We start from the raw sequence: 17,587 nt of genomic DNA, 5'->3' as shown, positions 1-17,587 counted from the left end.
ACACACATGTCCCTGTGTGTCCCAGCCCTCTACACATCCATGTCCCATGTGTGTCCCAGACCTCTACACGTGTGTCCCCATGTGTCCCAGACCTCTACACACATGTGTCCCCATGTGTTCCAGCCTTCTGCACACACATCTCACTTGTGTCCCAGCCCTCTACACGTGTGTGTCCCCATGTGTCCCAGACCTCTACACACGTGTGTCCCAGACCTCTGCACATACATCCCGTGCATGTCCTGGTTGTGCACACGCGTGTCCCATGCATGTCCAGCCCTCTGCACACGTGTGTGCTGTGCAGCACCACCCAGCCCACAGCAGCATTCCTGCCCTGCAGCCTTGCGGCACCAGTGCCCGTTGCAATGCGGCGGAAAACATGCAGCCACAGGATGACAATGGACCCAAAAAGCTCAGGAACAGCCCTGGGAATGCCTCGGGGTCCCCCTCACCCGGGGTCCCCCCCACCCCTAAAATAGCTCACTTTTACCCCATTTCCCCTCCCGCCAGCCTCTGAGGGAGGAGCAGCGCAGGGAGGAGTCTCGGCGGAAGCAGGCGGGGGGTTCAACCCAGCCTTGCCTTCCTGCTTAAGGAACACTTTATATATTTTTTTTTCCTTATTTTACCCAAAAGCGGCGAGATTGGGAGCGCCCCCCACCCAGCGAGGTACGTCCCCGTGTCCCCCCGGGAGGTGACAGCCACCCTCGGTGCCCGGCAGCAGGGTGACAAGGCAAGAGGCGCTTCCCCTCTCCTCAACTTTGCGGCCGGCGGCGCTTATACAACTCCCTGCGCTGCTGGATCGATCGGGGAAAAAAAGGGAAAAATGGGCAAAACCCATCATTTTGACCCATTTTCCTCCGTTCTTGGAACTAGGAAGGGCTTGGGAGCTGGGGGGGGCTCCCTCACCCCGCAACCGGGCCCCGTTTTAACCAGGAAAGAGTTTTTTGGGGATTAAATCTGCCTCGGGGCGGGGAATGGGGGAGTTTTTGGTGGTTTGGTTTTTTTTATGTTTTTGCTCAAAATTTAGTGGGTTTTGCTGTTTTTTCTCATTTTCCGTGGTGTTTTCTTCCCAGCACAACGGGAGGGGAAGCGGCCGCTGAGGTGCCGCCGCCACTGGGCCGAGCCTTCACCCCACGGCACCTGCCAGGGCACTGGGTACCCACTGCCCTCCTGGAAACGGGGTGAAAAGAGGCGATTTCTGTCCTGCTCACCCAAAAAGTGTATGTGAGGAGGGGCTTATCGCTGCGGGGGGGCAAATGGGTCCCGCTCTCTTGGGGGGGTGCAGGGAAGTGGAGGGGCCCCCATGGCACAGGCGTGCCAGGGAGGGACCTTGTTAACGGGGAAACTTGTTAAGAACAACCTCGTTAACGGGGAAACTCGTTAACGAGAACCTCGTTAACAGGGTGGAGGAACAGGGTCCCTAACACAGTGAAGCACCCTGTCAGCTAGGCCTTGATCGTGCCCCAAAAAAGTGTTCTGGGAGGGGTGGGGGGTTGGGTTAGAGACTCTCCCCATCCCCCAACCCTCATTTTGGGAACAACTTGTGCTTCTTTGGGGCATAATCCCTGTTTTTAGTGTCTCCCTGACCCCCCCCCCCCCCAAGGGCCGTGCTGGGCTTTGGGGTGACAGAAACCCGCGTGTTCGGCCGCATTCATGGGGGGCCGCACTGCCAAGTTCAGTGTCACTTTTCTGTCACTCTCTCAGTAGCTCTAATTAGTGCTTAATTAAGCTTTCCCATGCTTAATTAAGGTCTTTACGGGTTTAACATGGGGCCGGCAGCGTTGCTCGGGGCTGTGCTGGCGGGGAGCGGCTGTGACACACACCACAACTTGCAGGACCTGTTTTGGGGCTGTTTCCCCTTGTTTCGTCAGCATTTGGGGCTGTCCGGTGCCGTAATTGTCGGGGATTTTTTTTATCCATGGGGCCATTTCGAGGTTAAACCCAACTATTTTGGGCCAGCTCGGGTTACAAGCAGCGAGCAGCTGCCACGGGGGGGGGGGGGGGGGGGGGCGGCGAGGGCGGGAGGGCTTCCCTGCCCCCTTAATTCCCTCTTTTCACCCTAAAACGGCGGTGCGCTTGGTTTGCCAAAATCACCCCAATTGCCCCCAACCCCACGCAGCTCAGGCAAGACCCCAAATTGGGGGAAATTACAGTGTTTTTTAGCATTTTCCCCCCAAAATAAGATCTCCATGGGATCATAATCGGTGCTCAGGTTTAATAAAACACAACTGTGGGTTTTTTGGGGGCAGAATCCCCTTTTTCTTTCAAGGCACTCGCAGTGGGGATCCTAAAGCAGACCCCAACCCCCCCCAGATGCCCCCAAAATCGCCCACAGGGTTGGGGTACACAGCTCTAAAAAGCCCCCGCGTCTCCCCCTTCCCTTTCAGGCCAAGCCCCCCACCAATGAGGCTGCGCTAATTACTTGTCATTAGATCCCCTGCTAACAAGAGATGCCTTTAAATGCACTCATTATCCTCTCCCTGATTTAATTAACGGGGGGCACGAGGTGCTCCCCAACTTTGTCCTGGTGCGAGGGAGAGCGTAGCCGCCACAGCACACTGTAGCGGCACCAACCGCGGTGGCGCCATGGAGGAAAATTAGGTGGAAAAAAACAACTTCTAACGCTCGTTTTCCTCTATTTTACTAATTTCCTATGTTTTCTCCCCAGGATGGCGGAGGAGCCAATCGTGCCGGTGTACTGCACCGGCGTTTCGGCGCAGGTGCAACGGCAACGAGCGAAGGCGTTGGGGTTGGGTCAGCACGAGAATGCGGTGCGGTACCTGGGGCAGGACTACGGGCGATTGGTGGAGGAATGCCGGCGTTCCGGCACCCTCTTCCGCGACCAAACCTTCCCGCCCGTTCCCGCTTCCCTCGGCTTCCGTGAGCTCGGCCCCGGCACTGCCAAAACCTACGGCGTCCAATGGAAGAGGCCGACGGTGAGCCAGAGTGTTAACGATGGGGTGCTAATTAACCGTATTCGGAGGGGAGCACCCGGTTTGCCTGTTGGGTTTTAATTCCCTCAGTGTAATCGATGGTCGTTATGGCGGCGAATTCCTCCCAGTGCGGCGGCACCACCGAGGCAAAAACGTAAATATCCAAATTTTGGTGATTTGGTGAATTTTGGTAACTGAATTGGGAGTGTTTCCCTGCAGGAGCTGTGTTCGCGCCCACAGTTCATCGTGGATGGGGCCACGCGCACTGACATCTGCCAAGGAGCACTGGGTAGGGAGTGCCGATGCTTCAGTTTTCCTGATTTTCTATTTTTTTTGTCTCATATTGGAGATTTTTGGGGACGGTTTCACCGAATTGAGGCTCGTTTGCACACTGCAGCCGTTACCACCGGTGGCGGGTTCGAACCTCTCACCAGTGGGTTGTGGCAGAGCCTGCTGTGGCTTCCCCCTAAACACCTGCAGGGCATAAAACCTATAGGCAGGTGTTGAGTGACCAGAAAATTGCCTTTTTTACCCCAAAACTGAGACGAAACTGGTGCCTGCAGGTGACTGCTGGCTGCTGGCGGCCATTGCCTCCCTCACACTCAATGAGACCCTCCTTCACCGCGTGGTGCCGCACGGGCAGAGCTTCCAGCACGGCTATACCGGCATCTTCCACTTCCAGGTCAGATGCTTAAACTACCCCTCCCCCAAATTTTGGGGGTCTCCCCCACCATTTTGAGAGGATCCCCCACCATTTTGGGTCGTGTCCCCCCCCATTTCGGGGGCAAAGCAGGTGCTTTCCGCCACAAAATGGCCGCCAGGTTCATCTCCCAGTGGGGTGATGCTGGGCAGGTGCCGCTGCTGTTTTCCTGATGAATCATCCCTGCGAGGATGTGTGCTGTGGGACCCAAAAATGGGTGTTTTCTCCCCAAAATGCCACTCCCTGGATAAAAAGGGAGGGGTTATCTTCAGCCTTGCCTCCTCCTCCTTTTCCTCTTCCCCCCTCCCTTTAGATTTGGCAATTTGGCGAGTGGCTGGACGTGGTGGTGGACGACTACCTGCCCACCAAAGATGGCAAGCTGCTCTTTGTGCACTCTGCCGAGGGCACTGAGTTCTGGAGTGCCTTGCTGGAGAAAGCCTACGCCAAGTATGCCCTCGCCCTCTTCCCCCTCTTCCTTTTGGGGGCAAACCACCCCAAAACCGGTCAAATCTTCCTCCCGCTGACCAGGGTGAATGGCTGCTACGAGGCACTGTCGGGCGGCAGCACCTCGGAGGGTTTTGAGGACTTCACTGGTGGCGTGACAGAGTGGTACGACCTGCGCAAGCCCCCCGGGGATCTCTACCAGATCATCCTCAAGGCGCTGGAGCGCGGCTCCCTGCTTGGGTGCTCTATTGATGTGAGGGGCTTTTTTGGATTAAAAAATAAGATTTTGGGGTACTTTACCCACTGTTAGAATAAGCATGGTGTCACAGGCTGTTAATGTGGCTGCCATCTCATTTCCTCGCAGATAACGAGCGCCTTTGACATGGAGGCAGTGACGTTCAAGAAGCTGGTGAAGGGACACGCGTACTCAGTGACGGGGGCCAAGCAGGTGAGAGATGACACCGTTTTGGGGAGAAAACAGCACTTTTTGGGTCATGAGCCCTGATGGTGCCATTCACAGATCAACTACCGTGGGCAATCCCTGAGCCTGATCCGTATGCGCAATCCCTGGGGAGAGGTGGAGTGGACGGGACCCTGGAGTGACAAGTGAGGACCACGAGGCTTCATTAATGTTAATTAACGAAGCGGTTTGGCCCCAGGGGTGAGATCTGTTTGCCACCCACAGCTCATCCGAGTGGAACGCAGTGGAGCCGGCACTGAGGCAGCAGCTGATGGTGAAAATGGAGGACGGTGAATTTTGGTAAGGAATTAAAAAACACTTTTTCCCGGCTGTTTTGCACCAGGAAAAGAGGGAGGACTTCCACTCCTGAATTTCGGTGCTTCCTCTTCCTCCAGGATGTCCTTCCGGGATTTCCTCCGGGAATTCACCCGCCTGGAGATCTGTAACCTCACACCGGACGCTCTCCAATCCCGCAAATTCCGCAAGTGGAACACGCGGCTCTACGATGGGACGTGGCGGCGCGGCAGCACGGCTGGCGGTTGTAGGAACTACCCTGGTAGGCGCTGCTGGTTGGGGGAGTTTCACCTCCAAAACACTGGTTTTGGCATCAATTTAACCTCTTTTTGCTCATTTTTCAGCCACCTTCTGGATAAACCCGCAGTTTAAGATCCAGCTGGAGGAGGTGGATGATGACGGGGATGAGGGCGGCAGGCGCGAGCCCGGCTGCAGCTTCCTGCTGGCACTGATGCAGAAGCACCGGCGCCGTGAGCGCCGCTACGGCAAGGACATGGAGACCATCGGATTTGCCGTCTATGAGGTAATGGTGTCACCTGGTGTCAACCGGTGTCACGTGGCATCACCCAGTGCCGCCGTGTGCCCTCACCTCTCCTCTCCTCTCCCTACAGGTTCCTCCCGAGGTGGGTACAAGTTGCCGGCGGTGATAATACCACTGTTACTGCACCGCAACGGTGAACCAAGAAACACGGAGGGTGTTTTTGGGGTTATTTTGGGTGGTTTTTACCCCGTTCCGGCAGCACGTGGGGAAATCGGGCGTCCACCTGAAGCGGGATTTCTTCCTGGCCAACGCCTCGCGTGCCCGCTCGGAGCAGTTCATCAACCTGCGGGAGGTCAGCACCCGGTTCCGGCTGCCACCGGGGGAATACATCGTGGTGCCCTCCACCTTTGAACCCAACAAGGAAGGAGACTTCGTTCTCCGTGTCTTCTCTGAGAAGAAAGCTGGCACTGAGTAAGAGACGCCTCGTTAGCGCTAATGACCCCCGGCGACTCTTGAGGCCAAACTTTCCATTATTATCTCCACAGGGAAATGGATGACAAGATCCAGGCAATGCTCCCGGATGAGGTGAGGGTGGTGGACAACCCCGTAGGGTGCTGAGGCGTCACCTTTTTACCAAAACAGCCATTTTTTCCCTTAGAAAGTGCTCTCCGAAAGCCAAATCGACGACAACTTCAAGCAGCTCTTCAAGCAGCTGGCGGGGGCGGTAAGGGGGGTGCCGGGACCGGCGGCGGCAGCAGCGGGTGGCATGGGGCTGCCGGAGAACACCCCATCTTCTCCCTCTCGTAGGACATGGAGATCAGCGTCACGGAGCTTCAGACCATCCTCAACCGGATCATCAGCAAACGTGAGCCGCTGGGTGGGATTTTGGGGTTCGCTGTGGAAAAAAAAGGCCCAACCCTGTTAATTGTCGTGTAACTCGTTAATGCAAATAACGCCTGGATTTTTTGCAGATAAAGATCTCCGGACCAAAGGCTTCAGCATGGAGTCCTGCCGCAGCATGGTCAACCTCATGGATGTATCCTCCGCCACCGGCAATGGGGTTTTTTTGTTTTTGGAGGGACTCCCCGGCCTGCGTGTGGGGTTACACCCCCAGCTGCCCCCCCAAAACCCCCTGCTTTCCTTAACCCCCTTCCACCCCATAGAAAGACGGCAACGGGAAGCTGGGGCTGGTGGAGTTCAACGTGTTGTGGAACAGAATCCGTAACTACCTGGTGAGTCTGGGGGGGGGGGGTGTTTTGGGGTGCAGTGGGGGGGGTTGGGGTCTCTCTCCTCATGGGTGACCCCCTTTTTTGGGGGGGGTGGGGTTTGGTTCGCAGGCCATCTTCCGCAAGTTCGACCTGGACAAGTCGGGGAGCATGAGCGCCTACGAGATGCGAATGGCACTGGAAGCAGCCGGTAGTGCCCCGCCCCAACAATTAACCCCGAGATTCGTTAACACCGCCTTGGTTTTAACGAATTTCCCTGGCCTCCCACCCACCTCGGGTGGTTTTAAGGTTTTTTTGTTTCCTAAAAAGGCTATAAATTGAACAAAAAGCTGCACGAGCTGATCATCACTCGCTACGCGGAGCCCGACCTGGCCATCGACTTCGACAACTTCGTCTGCTGCCTCGTGCGCCTGGAAACCATGTTCCGTGAGTGACTTTTTACCCCTAAAAACCACCGTTTTGTCCAATCCCGCCACATTTCCCAAATAATTTAACAGGAAAAATTGGAAAAATGGATTTAAAAGGGTTTTTTTCCCAGCTTTTCCTGTTGAATTCCATGGAAAAGTTGGAAAAACTCCACAGGAGTTGAGGGGAAAGCTGGAAAACCCAACATGTTTTAAAGGGAAAAGTTGGAAAACGATCTTTTCTGTTAAAAAGTGCAAAAAAGCAGCAAGGTTTAACGGGAAATGTTGGAAAACAGGATTTAACAGGTTTTTTTCCCCCAATTTTTCCCCTTAAATCGTGCCCCATTTTTCTACTTTTTGCCCTTAAACACTGCTGTTTTTTCCCAACTTTCCCCCTTGAAGTCTGCCTCATTTTTCCCACTTTTACCACTAAAAAAAAGTACCATTTTCCCCACCAATTTCCCTCACCACAGGGTTTTTCCAAGCAATGGATGTGGACCAGGACGGCGTCGTCACTTTTGACTTGCTGCAGGTACCTGCGGGTGCTGCGTGGGGCTGACACCCCCCCGACACCCCCCTAGCACCCTCCTCACACCCTCCTCCTTCTCCTCCCGCAGTGGCTACAGTTCACCATGTTCGCCTGACCCGACCCCCCAGCCCTCCAAGTGCCTTCGCAGCGGGAGCCGATGATAACTGTGCCGGTTTTTCCCTATCTTTTTGGGTTTTTTCAGCATAAAAGAAGGGGGGAAGGCATTGCAGCCATCCCCAACTGGGACACGGGGCTCCCCCTGCGCTTTGCCAAAGAAACACCCCTTTCCTCGCCTCTCGCACAGCTGTTTTGGGGGGAAATTCTCACGTTTTTTGTGCCTCTTCCTACCGAAGGAGCCCGGGGTGGGGTGACACCAGGTCTCATCCAATTTCCGGGCCCGTCAACGCAGCTGCCATCGCCTTTTGCTTCTGCGCTCTTTCCCAGCGCCTCAGTCAGGGATCTTCTGCCTACCAGCTACCATAATGGTGGCTTTTTTATTATATAAATTAAAAATAAGGAAAAAAAACCCAAGAAACGTTATTAAAATCAAAGCTCTTTTCCTGCTGGTCTTTTCCTCCCTCTCCAGCTTCCAGCCTTGCGTCAGGGCGAATCCCACCAGCCCTCCTCAACCTGCTGGGTGCTGAGGAGGAGCGCTGGCACTCAACGCAACGCTTTTGCCACCCAAGTGCAAAAAAACCATAGCTAATATATGTTTAGGGCTTATATATGTGGTTGTATATATATACATTTTGGGGGGGGGTTTGGTTGTTTTGAATAAAAACCCGCATCGCGGCAGGTTGTGGTCCTGCGGGGGGGGGATGCAGGATGAGGCTGCTGTGGCCTCAATGCGGTGAGAAGACGTGAGGGGACCGGCAGGAGTCCCGGCTCCGGGGACGCGACGGGGCCGGGGCCGGGGCCGGAGCCTCCTCGGCCGGGGCGAGTCCTGTCAGAGACCTGGGGTGGATCTTGTCAGGGATCTGGGCGGTCCCTCTCCAACCGGGGCGGTCCGCCCGGGCCCGGGACGGTCCCCCCCGGAGCAGGGACGACCCCTCCGAGACGCGGTCCGGTCCCTCCGGGTCGTTCCCCGTGAGGCGCCGCTTCCCCCCTCAGCGCTGTGAGGAAACCCCAGGGAGGGCGGAAGGATTCCCGCCTTTTCCCTCCTCCCCGGTGGAGGGCAGTTGGGAGTGCGCCGGCCACGCCCCCTCCCCGCCCATCTTTCTCCTGTTGGCCTGTTGACCTTCTACATCTGCATAGCTCCGCCTCTTTCCCCAGCGCTGCCCCGCCTAGCTCCTTATAAGGCACGGCTCCGCCCTCTTTCTTCCCCGCTGCCGTCAAGCGCGGCGGTGTCGCGCCCGCGCGGGCTTTTCGCCGCGGAGATGGCGGAGCCGGAGCCGGAGCCGGTGTCGGCCGAGGCGGTGCTGCGGGAGCTGGGGCTCTTCGAGCTGCGCTGCCAGGGGGAGGACGTGCCCGCCAGGCGTGAGGGCACTGGGGGGGCACGGCCTGGGGGTGCTAGTGGGTGTTGGGGGGCAGGCAGGGGAGGTATTGGGGGGGCTGGGGGTGTCAGGGGGGTTGTTTGAGGGGGTATTGGGTGATCTGGGTGTGTTAGGGGAGGTATGTGGGGGGGGGTGTTTTGGGGGTGTCAGGGGAGGTATTGGGTGGTCTGGGTGTGTGAGGTGTATTGGGGGCATTAGTGGAGCTGTTTGGGGGGTCTGGGGGTAGCAGGGGAGGTGTTTGGGGGGTTTGGGTGGTTTGGGGGTGTTAGGGGGTTGTTAGAGGGGGTATTGGGTGGTCTGGGGGTGTGAGGGGAGGTGGTTGGGGGGTATCAGGTGTGTTTGGGGTTGTAGGGGAGATGTTTGGGGGTGTCGGGTGGCTTGGGGGTCACAGGGGGGTGTTATGGGGGTCAGGACTTTGGGACCTGGCAGGTTTGGGGGGGTACAAAGGTACAGGCTGTTGGGGTTGGGGGCGTCTGGGTGAGCTGGGTGTTTTGAGGGTCCGGAGCGGAGGGGGGAGGGGTGGCGGAGGGCCCACCGGCAGGTTTTAGGGTACCTTCGGGGGGGGCTCCAACCCCATTAACCCCTCCCTCCCCACAGTGGTGGAGCTGTGCCTGACCCACGGGCTGGGCCCGGTGGCGTTGGCCAACGAGCTGCTGGCCTTTGTCACTAGCAAGGACCTTGGCACTCAGCTCTCCGCTGACGGCCTCGACGCCTTCGAGCACGAGGTGGGGGGGTCCCCCAATATCCACCCCCACCCCAAAACCCCCAGGAAAAGGGGGGAACACTCACCCCTCTCCTCTTCTTCCTCTTCCAGGTCCTCGCCAAGCGCAGCAGCTGGGGCCCCCAGAAGAGGGACAACCGCTATGGTGGATTCCACGACATTCACTCTCTCCAGAAGCTGTATCCCGTGCATTTTGGGGTGATCCTAAAAAAAATGGGGCGTCACGGTGCCCCATGTGGGGCACATCCCGTTAACCCCCTCTCAGTGGAGCGTGTTTGGCCCCTTCTGCGGAAATGAGGCCTTGTTAGCGCTGGTTAATGGGAGGAATTCATGGCTTAGGGAGTGTTGGTGGGTGGCCCCCCAAAAATAGGAGTCTTGGGTGCTCCTTAACGAGCTGGCAGCCTTGATGAGGAAGAAGAGGATGAGCTGCTGGACGCCTACACCACGCCATCCAAGGTGCATGCTAACACCTTAACCCCAAAACCTACCCCTAAATTTACCATTTTCTGCCCCAAAACCCTGCACCCCAAAACATCCCTTTTTTTTTTTCTTCTTTTTTTTTTTTTCCTCCTCGTTTCACAGAGTTCCCAAAAACGCAGTAATTCCACGCCAGAAAACCCCCGGCCCAAGCGGACCCTCTCCTCCCGCAGCCCCTACGCGCTCTTCTCTCCCAACAGCTTCTCCCCGAGGTAAACCGTTGCTCCGGGACCATCACCGGTGCTTGCGGTGCTGCTGCTGGCACTTGCAGTGGTGCTGCTGCTGCCAGTCGTCACCGTCACCCTCCTTTTGTCCCCACAGCATCACCCCCTCCCAAAAATACACGTCCCGCAGCAGCCGGGGTGAAGTGGTGGCCTCGTTCGGCTCCGTCCAGGGTCCCTCCTGGAGCGGTCGGGGTGGTCATGGTTGTACCCCAAAACTTTTCGGTCCCCCGGAAGAAAGTCTGACAAAAAGCTACAAATTCATGTTCCAGAAAGCACTTGACGTCCGGGAAGGTGATGCCACAACCTGGGGAGGGGTTCGGGAAGGAGACACCCACCTCGATTTGCTGGTAAACCTGTTTTTGGGGGGTTTTTTGGGGTGTGTCTCTTGTGCTCCCTCCGTAGTGCTGTCTTGGAGGATCGAGGAGCTCGGTGATGCGTTGAAGAGCCACCATCACCTGGAGGACTTCGCCTCGGTGTTGCTCCCAGCGCAGGTGAATACCCCGGGTGGTCGCCCCAGCACTCCGCACCCGCTTCTGTTGGCGTTTTGGGGCGAAAACGGCTCTTCTGGAGATTGATTTTTTTGCTGTCCCCACGTAGGAGCCGGTGACGGTGCTGGGCCAGATCGGCTGTGACAGCAACGGGAAGCTCAACGCCAAATCAGTGGTGCTGGAGGGTGACCGAGAACACTCCTTGGGTGGACAGGTCCCCCTCGACCTCTCGGAGCTGAAGGAATATTCCCTCTTCCCTGGCCAGGTGCGGCCGCGGTGTTTTTGGGGTGCAGGGAGGGTGGGAGCGGAGGACCCCAACCTTCCTCCCCTAAATTTCAAGCCCAATGCCGTTTTCTCACCCACCTTTAGATTGTGGCGCTGGAGGGGACCAACAGCACCGGGAAGAGGATGGTGGTCTCGAAGCTCTATGAGGTGACTCTGCTGGTGTCCCACAAACAGGTTTGGGGCTGGTTTTGGGGTGAATAACAAGGATTTTGAGGCAATTTATGGTTTATCCACAGGGGGTGCCCCTTCCCTTCCACACGCCGACAGAGCCAGCCCCAGGTGAGCCCCAACGCTTCCTCTGCCGGCAGCCACTGTGGTTTAAAGCTGGGATGTGTTAAACCTCCCCGCTGGGCCAGGGAAAGGTTATGGGGTGTCCCCAAAACCCCTCTTTCTGTCCCCAAAACCGCTCTTTTTGTCCCCGCAGAGCAGAAAATGGTGCTGGTAGCCTGCGGGCCCTACACCACCTCCGACAGCATCGCCTATGACCCGCTCACTGACCTCGTTGAGGTGATCAACCACGACCGCCCCGACGTCTGCATCCTGGTGAGGATGCAATGGGGATGGGGTCCCCCCCAGCCTCGGGGGGCTTGGGGAACCCTGGTTTTATTATATAAACTAATTCTTTATATTAACTAAACCGATTATATATCATAAAACAAGAGGTCGCAGCGTGAAAACACATTTGAGGCTTCAAAACCTTGAAAATCAGCATAAAAAACACTGCTGAGGAGAGAGGCGGCTCGGGCGTAATCCCAAAACACCTGTTTTTCACCCTAAAGTGACAAAAAAGCCCTGTTTTAAGAGCGAATTGTGCTCTTTGAGCATCCCCAGCAGTCTGACTGCCTGCTTGGAAAGGATGTATGCTGCTTTTATCAGTCTCACCTTTTGGGCTCAGTTTGCCCTGACCGCTTTGGGGCTGCAGAATAAAATTTGAGCCCCATTAACATGAATAATTAAAAAATACCTTTTTCTGGGCGGTTTGACATGTTTCACTTGGCTCCTGGGGCTGGCAACGCGCAGGGGGTCGTCCGCGCTTGTGGTTTTCTCTGATTTTTCACCGTTTCTTCACAGTTTGGGCCGTTCCTGGATGCCAAGCACGAGCAAGTGGAGGTGAGGGAGAACTGGGGTGCCCTGGGGTCCCCCCTTGGCTTCATCCGTGGGGAAGCTCAGTGGGGTGCCCCCCAAAACCCCTGTGAGACCCACAGCGTGCAAGCGGGGCGGTGTAGGAGCTGATTTTCCTCCAAACTCCTACATCCACGTGGATTTTGGGTTGATTGATCTCTGGTGCTGGACTCTGGGAGGGCAAAGAAGCTGGGGAAGGTGGCGGGGGAGTCCCGGTGTCCTCCCTGTGCACCCCAAAAGAAGGGGGGATTGTGCAAATCCTGTTGTTTTCCCTCAATTCATAGAACTTCCAGCTCCTGGGGTCCTTCACTGAGGTCTTCAAGCTCTGCCTGAAGATAATAATCGAAGGGACGAGAAGGTAGGGACGGTGACCGTGTGAAGTTATTACAGTTTCCACAGGTAGTTTTTGCCCAAAAATTCCTTTTTCGGCACCAAACAGGATCTGGATGGGCAGTTTCCCCTGATTCCTGCAAGGGAAACAGACGGTGGAGGGGGGATTTTGGTTGAAAGCCTTGTAACAGGTTCTGAAATGGATTTGAGTCGTGTTTGCCTGCTGCCAGACGTGATTTATAGTTGGATCCCGGCTTTCCCCCCCAAAAAAATCCGAGGAGAAAGGAACCAGGAACGGTTGGCGGCGCTTTTGTCCCTCCCCAGTGTCATTCCGGGGCTGGTTGACAGCGCAAACAAAGAACAAGCGATGTTTTTTTTTTCTTCCTGCCGGGTGCTGCCAGCCTCTTTCATCTGCTGCCAGACTCCGGCAGGGACAGGGACGCGCAACCCTCGTCCCTCTCACTGTCAACAACCCTGCTTGACACCAGGTGACCTGTGTTGAGGGGTCGGGGACACCCCAAAACACCTCTTCACACCACTCCAGTGTCTCTCAGACTCTCCACAACCTCTGTCTCTTAGTGTATCCATACCCTTTCCTTTATGATTGTTTTCCAAATTCACTAAAAAGGCTGTTTTTAAGCTTTTTTTCTGCTCCTTGGATTAGATGGTGATGAGGTCCCATTCCCCGCACAACGGGGGAGGGCTGTATTTGCAGCCTGCTTGTTTGTCAGCACCCTCTGGGGCTTCGATCCCCAGGAAAAACATCATCATCTCACAGCCCCTTCCCTTCACACAGAGTGAAACACCTCTCCCACAAAAGCTGAGTGGCTTTTAGGGGAATTTCAGCAGATTTTGGGTCCTCTTGCTGCCAGTATGCCCAAAAAATGGGCTATTTTTGAGGGTGTCCGGCTGTAATTTCTACGTGAAGTGCTGTTTCTGGGTGTTGAAATGTTCCTTGATTGCCTTGTTTATTAATCACCTGGTTTTTTCCCCTCTTTTTCCAACAGCGCCGGCTCTCAGCTCATCTTCGTTCCTTAATTGCCTGGTTTTTCCCTCTTTTTCCGACAGCGCCGGCTCTCAGCTCGTCTTCGTCCCCTCGCTGCGGGACGTCCACCATGACTACGTCTACCCACAGCCACCATTCCTCTACCCCGAGCTGCCAAAGGACGACAAACCGGTAACAAACCCCTTTTCAGCAATTTTTACCTCAAAGAAGCTGAGTAATGCTGAATTTCCAGGAAACCCCCACCTGTCCTTGCCAAAACAAGTTGCCAAGGTTTGAGGTGAAATCCTCCCTTTTTTTTCCCGGCATCTTTTTCCATCCGACAGCAATTTCTTGCCAAAAAAAATATCCCCTTTGGGAGCAAATACCAGCAAAGCTGTGATTTCCTGGAGGAGAAGGGATTTGGGAACGGAAATGCGGTGGTCCCCGTGCCTCACTCGTTAGGTCATGGTGTTCCCCAAGACATTTAACGAGCAAATGGGGAATTACATAAACGCAGTGAGATGGTGCCATTGCCAGGAAACCTGTGGTGGTCGAGCCGGTGCTGTGCAGAGCTCCTTCCTGGCCCCCACCATGATCCTATGCCTCTCCCAGCCATTTTTGGGTTACAATTCCCTAATTTAACTCTTTTTTTTTTTTTCCTAGGGAGCAGCTTCTGATGCTCCTAGCAGAAAGTCCAGCATGGCTGTGGAGTTTTTTGGGGGGCATTTTGGGCGTTTAAGGAAAGCTTAGCATGATTGTGGAATTTTAGGACTGGTTTAGGGGCGTTTAAGGAAAGCTTAGCATGATTGTGGCGTTTGAGGGCAAGTTTGGGGTGGTTTAGGGCAGATTTGGGGTATTTGAGAACAGCCCAGCGTGACTGAGCGTTTTAGAACTCGTTTAGGGGCATTTTAGGACCGGTTTAGGGGCATTTAAGGAAAGCTTAGCATGATTGCGGTGTTTTAGGGCAAGTTTGGGGTGGTTTAGGGTAGATTGGGGTATTTGAGGAAAGCCCAGTGTGACTGCAGTGTTTTAGGGCGGGTTTGAGGCATTTTAGGGCAGGTTTGGGGCATTTAAGGAAAGCTGAGCATGTTTTAGGGGGATGTTTTAGGGCACCCTGGGGGTCTTTTAGGGTCTGTTTTGCGCTGGCAATGGCAGGGTTAACAGAGCTGCAGCCCAACCCGGCGTCACCTTCTCCCCACCAGCGCGTGCACTTCGTGTCGGACCCCTGCACCCTGGACATCGACGGCGTCGTTTTCGGCCTGACCTCCACCGACCTGCTCTTCCACATGGGTGCCGAGGAGATCAGCAGGTGGGTGCTGGCGGGAAGCCCGGATTTGGGAATGCATCAGAGCGGGGATCTCCCGCCAGTGGCCAGATCCAGCCCTGAATTCGCGGGATCTCGGCAGGAAGCCTCATCCGGGGGTGTTGCCCCTCAGTTGTCTCCTCCAGCAGCTTGTTTCTCTCCCGGCGCATCTGATGAGGAGGCAGAGCTGCCCCCATCCCTTGGTACCTGGCAGAGTGGCAACCGGGTCATTAATTAGGCTGCATGCCTAATTAATCAGCACAGCCTGTAAGCTTTTTTTCCTTTTCCCCTCTTTCCTTAACCATTTTACAGCTCATTTTCTCTCACAGCTCATCCGGGATCTCGGACAGGTTCACGCGAATCCTCAAGCACATCCTGACACAGAGGAGGTGAGGGCTTAGTACAAACACCCAGTCAAACCCAAAAAGGGCTTTTTTGTGGCCAAACGGAGGGAAATCCTGCACCAGTTTTGCTGCCTTCCCCTTTAAAGTCTTTTTTTTTTTTTTTTTAGCCTAAAAAATGTCCTGTTTGGGTTTGATAATCCTTTAAAAACAGGATTCAGAGGGTTTTAGCGGTATAAGTCCTCCGGACTGGTGTGCATCAGGCTTCTCCAGCTGATAGCTGCCCTCAGAGATAGCAGATACCAGGGGACAGCCAAAAGAAGCAGAAATAACTCATTCTACCCCCAAATTATCTGCTGATTGTGTCCAAGACTGTGTCACGGCACTGTTGCTACAGGCAAAGGCTGCAGTAGCCTGTTTTCCCCCCTCTGGCAGTTACTACCCGCTGTACCCACCCTCAGAGGAGCTGAACGTCGACTATGAGAGCTTCTACAGCTACGCCTCGTTACCTGTCACACCAGACATCCTCGTCACCCCCTCGGAGTTGCGGTACTTCATTAAGGTCAGTTGGCATGCACGCCTGCTGAAATACCCCCAAAAAACACTGTACTTTGACATATTTGGGCAAAACCCAGTTTACAGCACGAATAAAGCACAGTCTTGTGTGCGGCAGTGACTGTAGCCGGGGTGTCGCGGCTGTTGGTGTCCCCATCGGCTGTAGCCAGGGGGTCATGGCCATTGGCATCCGGATCCATGACCATTGCTCTTGTATTCCCACAGGATGTGCTGGGCTGCGTCTGCATCAATCCCGGCCGGCTGACGAAGGGCCAGGTCGGGGGTACCTATGGCCGCCTGTACCTACAGCGGGAGGACGCCAAGGGCGAGCGGAAGAGTCCGTGTGTTGCCGCTCAAGTCGTTAAAATCTAAATTGTTGGGACAGAGACTTACTTCTTCGACCCTCCTTCTACCTACAACTTAATTTCTTCACGGAAACAAATTAGTGTTAAAATACACTTTGAATTTTGGTTAAAAAACACCCAAAATGCTTGCGTTGGTCCGCCTGCCTGAAGCTGCCTTCGCCTGACCCTGTTTCACGGGGTGCTGACTCTGCACCACACCCCGGCTCCTCCTGGAGCACCCCAACGTGGTGGTACTCCACTCCATGGATGGGGCGGAGACCTCATCCTAATAATCACTAATTACTTGCTTAATGATAAGCACGAGGCGGCAGGAAGCTGGTTGTTGTAAGTGGTTTTTCCAGGTGTAGTTTCGGACAACCTGGATTAGCAGCGATGCACGTGCAGGGCGATTTTTGGGCAGCAGATGGGCGATTTGGGGTCACTCATTAGCTGGAGCAGGAGAATGCAGGCTCCCTGTGTCTTTCCTTCCAGCTCGTTAGGTAAACGAAGATGATCCTCCAGCTGGATTTACCTGCAGAAAAGGGGAATCCTGGTGTGGAAAGGGGAATCTCAGCATGTGGTGGGGCCAAAATCCTCCTCTGCCGGGGTACCAGTGTCCTGGATTCACCTCCTGGATGATGTCATTTGGGTTAAGCTTCCTCGTTATGGGACTCTGAGTTTAATTAGTCTGAAAGCAATTAATTTACAGGGGCCCAGGGGGGCTGTGCCGCTGCTCTCCGAATTTCGGGGGGGCTTTGGTGAAGGAAGCCACAGCTCTTTGCTTGCTGGTGGGCAAAAAAACAGAGTCAGGTTTGGGTTTGAAACATTTTCCCCATTTTTTGCCTCAAATTTACCTCGAGGAAGCTCCTACTGTTCATTCTGCTTCAATGATGGGGGGTGGAAAAAGGGCGAAAAAAGGCTTTTTTCTGGAAAAAAGGTAAATCCGATGTGAAGAAAGGGAATGAGTTTCGTAAGTCTCCCCGCCACAGGGTAGTTACAGGCGTCAGGAGGCCGGAAAACAACCTCGTCAGTCGGTGCTGAGCTGGCGCGTGTCTCCCTTCGTTAACTTTCCACTTAATTACCTGCCTGGCCTTATTACAGACTCCCTCTAGAAGCTGCGTGTTTATCTTCTCTCACCCTTTAAATCCCCTGTGGGTGTTAGGGCATATTTAGGGTAAAAATGGGGGAAAACGGGGTCTGGGGAGGGAGATCCCCTTTTTGCATGTAACTCCAGCTGGCCAGGATTTGCCAGAAAATCTGTTTTCTCCCCAAATGCAGGTCTTCTCCACCCATTGCATCTCAGCCTCGGTTCCTCCTCTGATCTTGTGCTGATTTTAGTGCTTCTCACCCCAAATAAAATGTTTTTTTCCCAGTGTGGGTAAAAGAGCTTTTTTTCCTGCTTTTTTCAGAATTTCCAGCTTTTTTTTTTTTCACCTGCTGCAGGAGGAGGG

The 17,587-nt window shown here is 54.9% G+C and overlaps 2 protein-coding genes across 2 annotated transcripts; both read left to right on the top strand.

Moving 5' to 3' along the window:
* The first annotated feature begins 307 nt into the window (after window positions 1–307).
* CAPN1 (calpain 1) lies at window positions 308–8,042 on the top strand. The gene is made up of 23 exons (XM_075526116.1): window positions 308–663; window positions 1,071–1,217; window positions 2,666–2,933; window positions 3,150–3,219; window positions 3,494–3,612; window positions 3,944–4,077; window positions 4,159–4,327; window positions 4,439–4,522; window positions 4,595–4,680; window positions 4,760–4,834; window positions 4,930–5,090; window positions 5,173–5,351; window positions 5,440–5,451; window positions 5,569–5,780; window positions 5,855–5,894; window positions 5,968–6,033; window positions 6,117–6,174; window positions 6,281–6,345; window positions 6,473–6,541; window positions 6,647–6,725; window positions 6,845–6,961; window positions 7,413–7,471; window positions 7,557–8,042. Exons 3-23 carry the CDS (start codon window positions 2,667–2,669, stop codon window positions 7,581–7,583), a joined length of 2,148 nt encoding a protein of 715 aa, XP_075382231.1. The 5' UTR covers window positions 308–663; window positions 1,071–1,217; window position 2,666; the 3' UTR covers window positions 7,584–8,042.
* A 745-nt stretch (window positions 8,043–8,787) lies between these two features.
* On the top strand, window positions 8,788–17,521 carry POLA2 (DNA polymerase alpha 2, accessory subunit). Its single transcript, XM_075526120.1, has 18 exons — window positions 8,788–8,944; window positions 9,559–9,686; window positions 9,776–9,861; window positions 10,084–10,138; window positions 10,265–10,371; window positions 10,481–10,674; window positions 10,786–10,874; window positions 10,981–11,136; window positions 11,241–11,303; window positions 11,393–11,435; window positions 11,581–11,699; window positions 12,228–12,266; window positions 12,563–12,636; window positions 13,677–13,785; window positions 14,796–14,902; window positions 15,226–15,285; window positions 15,673–15,799; window positions 16,018–17,521. The coding sequence occupies exons 1-18, from the start codon at window positions 8,845–8,847 to the stop codon at window positions 16,162–16,164; spliced, it is 1,803 nt and encodes a 600-aa protein (XP_075382235.1). The 5' UTR covers window positions 8,788–8,844; the 3' UTR covers window positions 16,165–17,521.
* The last annotated feature ends 66 nt before the right edge of the window (window positions 17,522–17,587 follow it).

Source organism: Mycteria americana, chromosome 30, assembly GCF_035582795.1.
Source record: "Mycteria americana isolate JAX WOST 10 ecotype Jacksonville Zoo and Gardens chromosome 30, USCA_MyAme_1.0, whole genome shotgun sequence".
In the NCBI taxonomy this organism is placed as follows: Eukaryota; Metazoa; Chordata; class Aves; order Ciconiiformes; family Ciconiidae; genus Mycteria; species Mycteria americana.
The sequence above is the reverse complement of the archived record's forward strand: the minus strand, read 5'-3'. Positions and strand labels throughout refer to the sequence as shown.

Excerpts from the sequence above, each read along its gene's own strand:
- CAPN1 (XM_075526116.1), top strand. The coding sequence starts at position 2,667 with ATGGCGGAGGAGCCAATCGTGCCGGTGTACTGCACCGGCGTTTCGGCG. Across the intron at positions 5,895-5,967 it reads AGGCAATGCTCCCGGATGAG|AAAGTGCTCTCCGAAAGCCA; the intron begins GTGAGGGTGGTG and ends TTTTTCCCTTAG. Across the intron at positions 6,034-6,116 it reads TCAAGCAGCTGGCGGGGGCG|GACATGGAGATCAGCGTCAC; the intron begins GTAAGGGGGGTG and ends TCCCTCTCGTAG.
- POLA2 (XM_075526120.1), top strand. The coding sequence starts at position 8,845 with ATGGCGGAGCCGGAGCCGGAGCCGGTGTCGGCCGAGGCGGTGCTGCGG. Across the intron at positions 9,862-10,083 it reads ATTCACTCTCTCCAGAAGCT|CCTTGATGAGGAAGAAGAGG; the intron begins GTATCCCGTGCA and ends ACGAGCTGGCAG. Across the intron at positions 11,700-12,227 it reads GCCCCGACGTCTGCATCCTG|TTTGGGCCGTTCCTGGATGC; the intron begins GTGAGGATGCAA and ends GTTTCTTCACAG.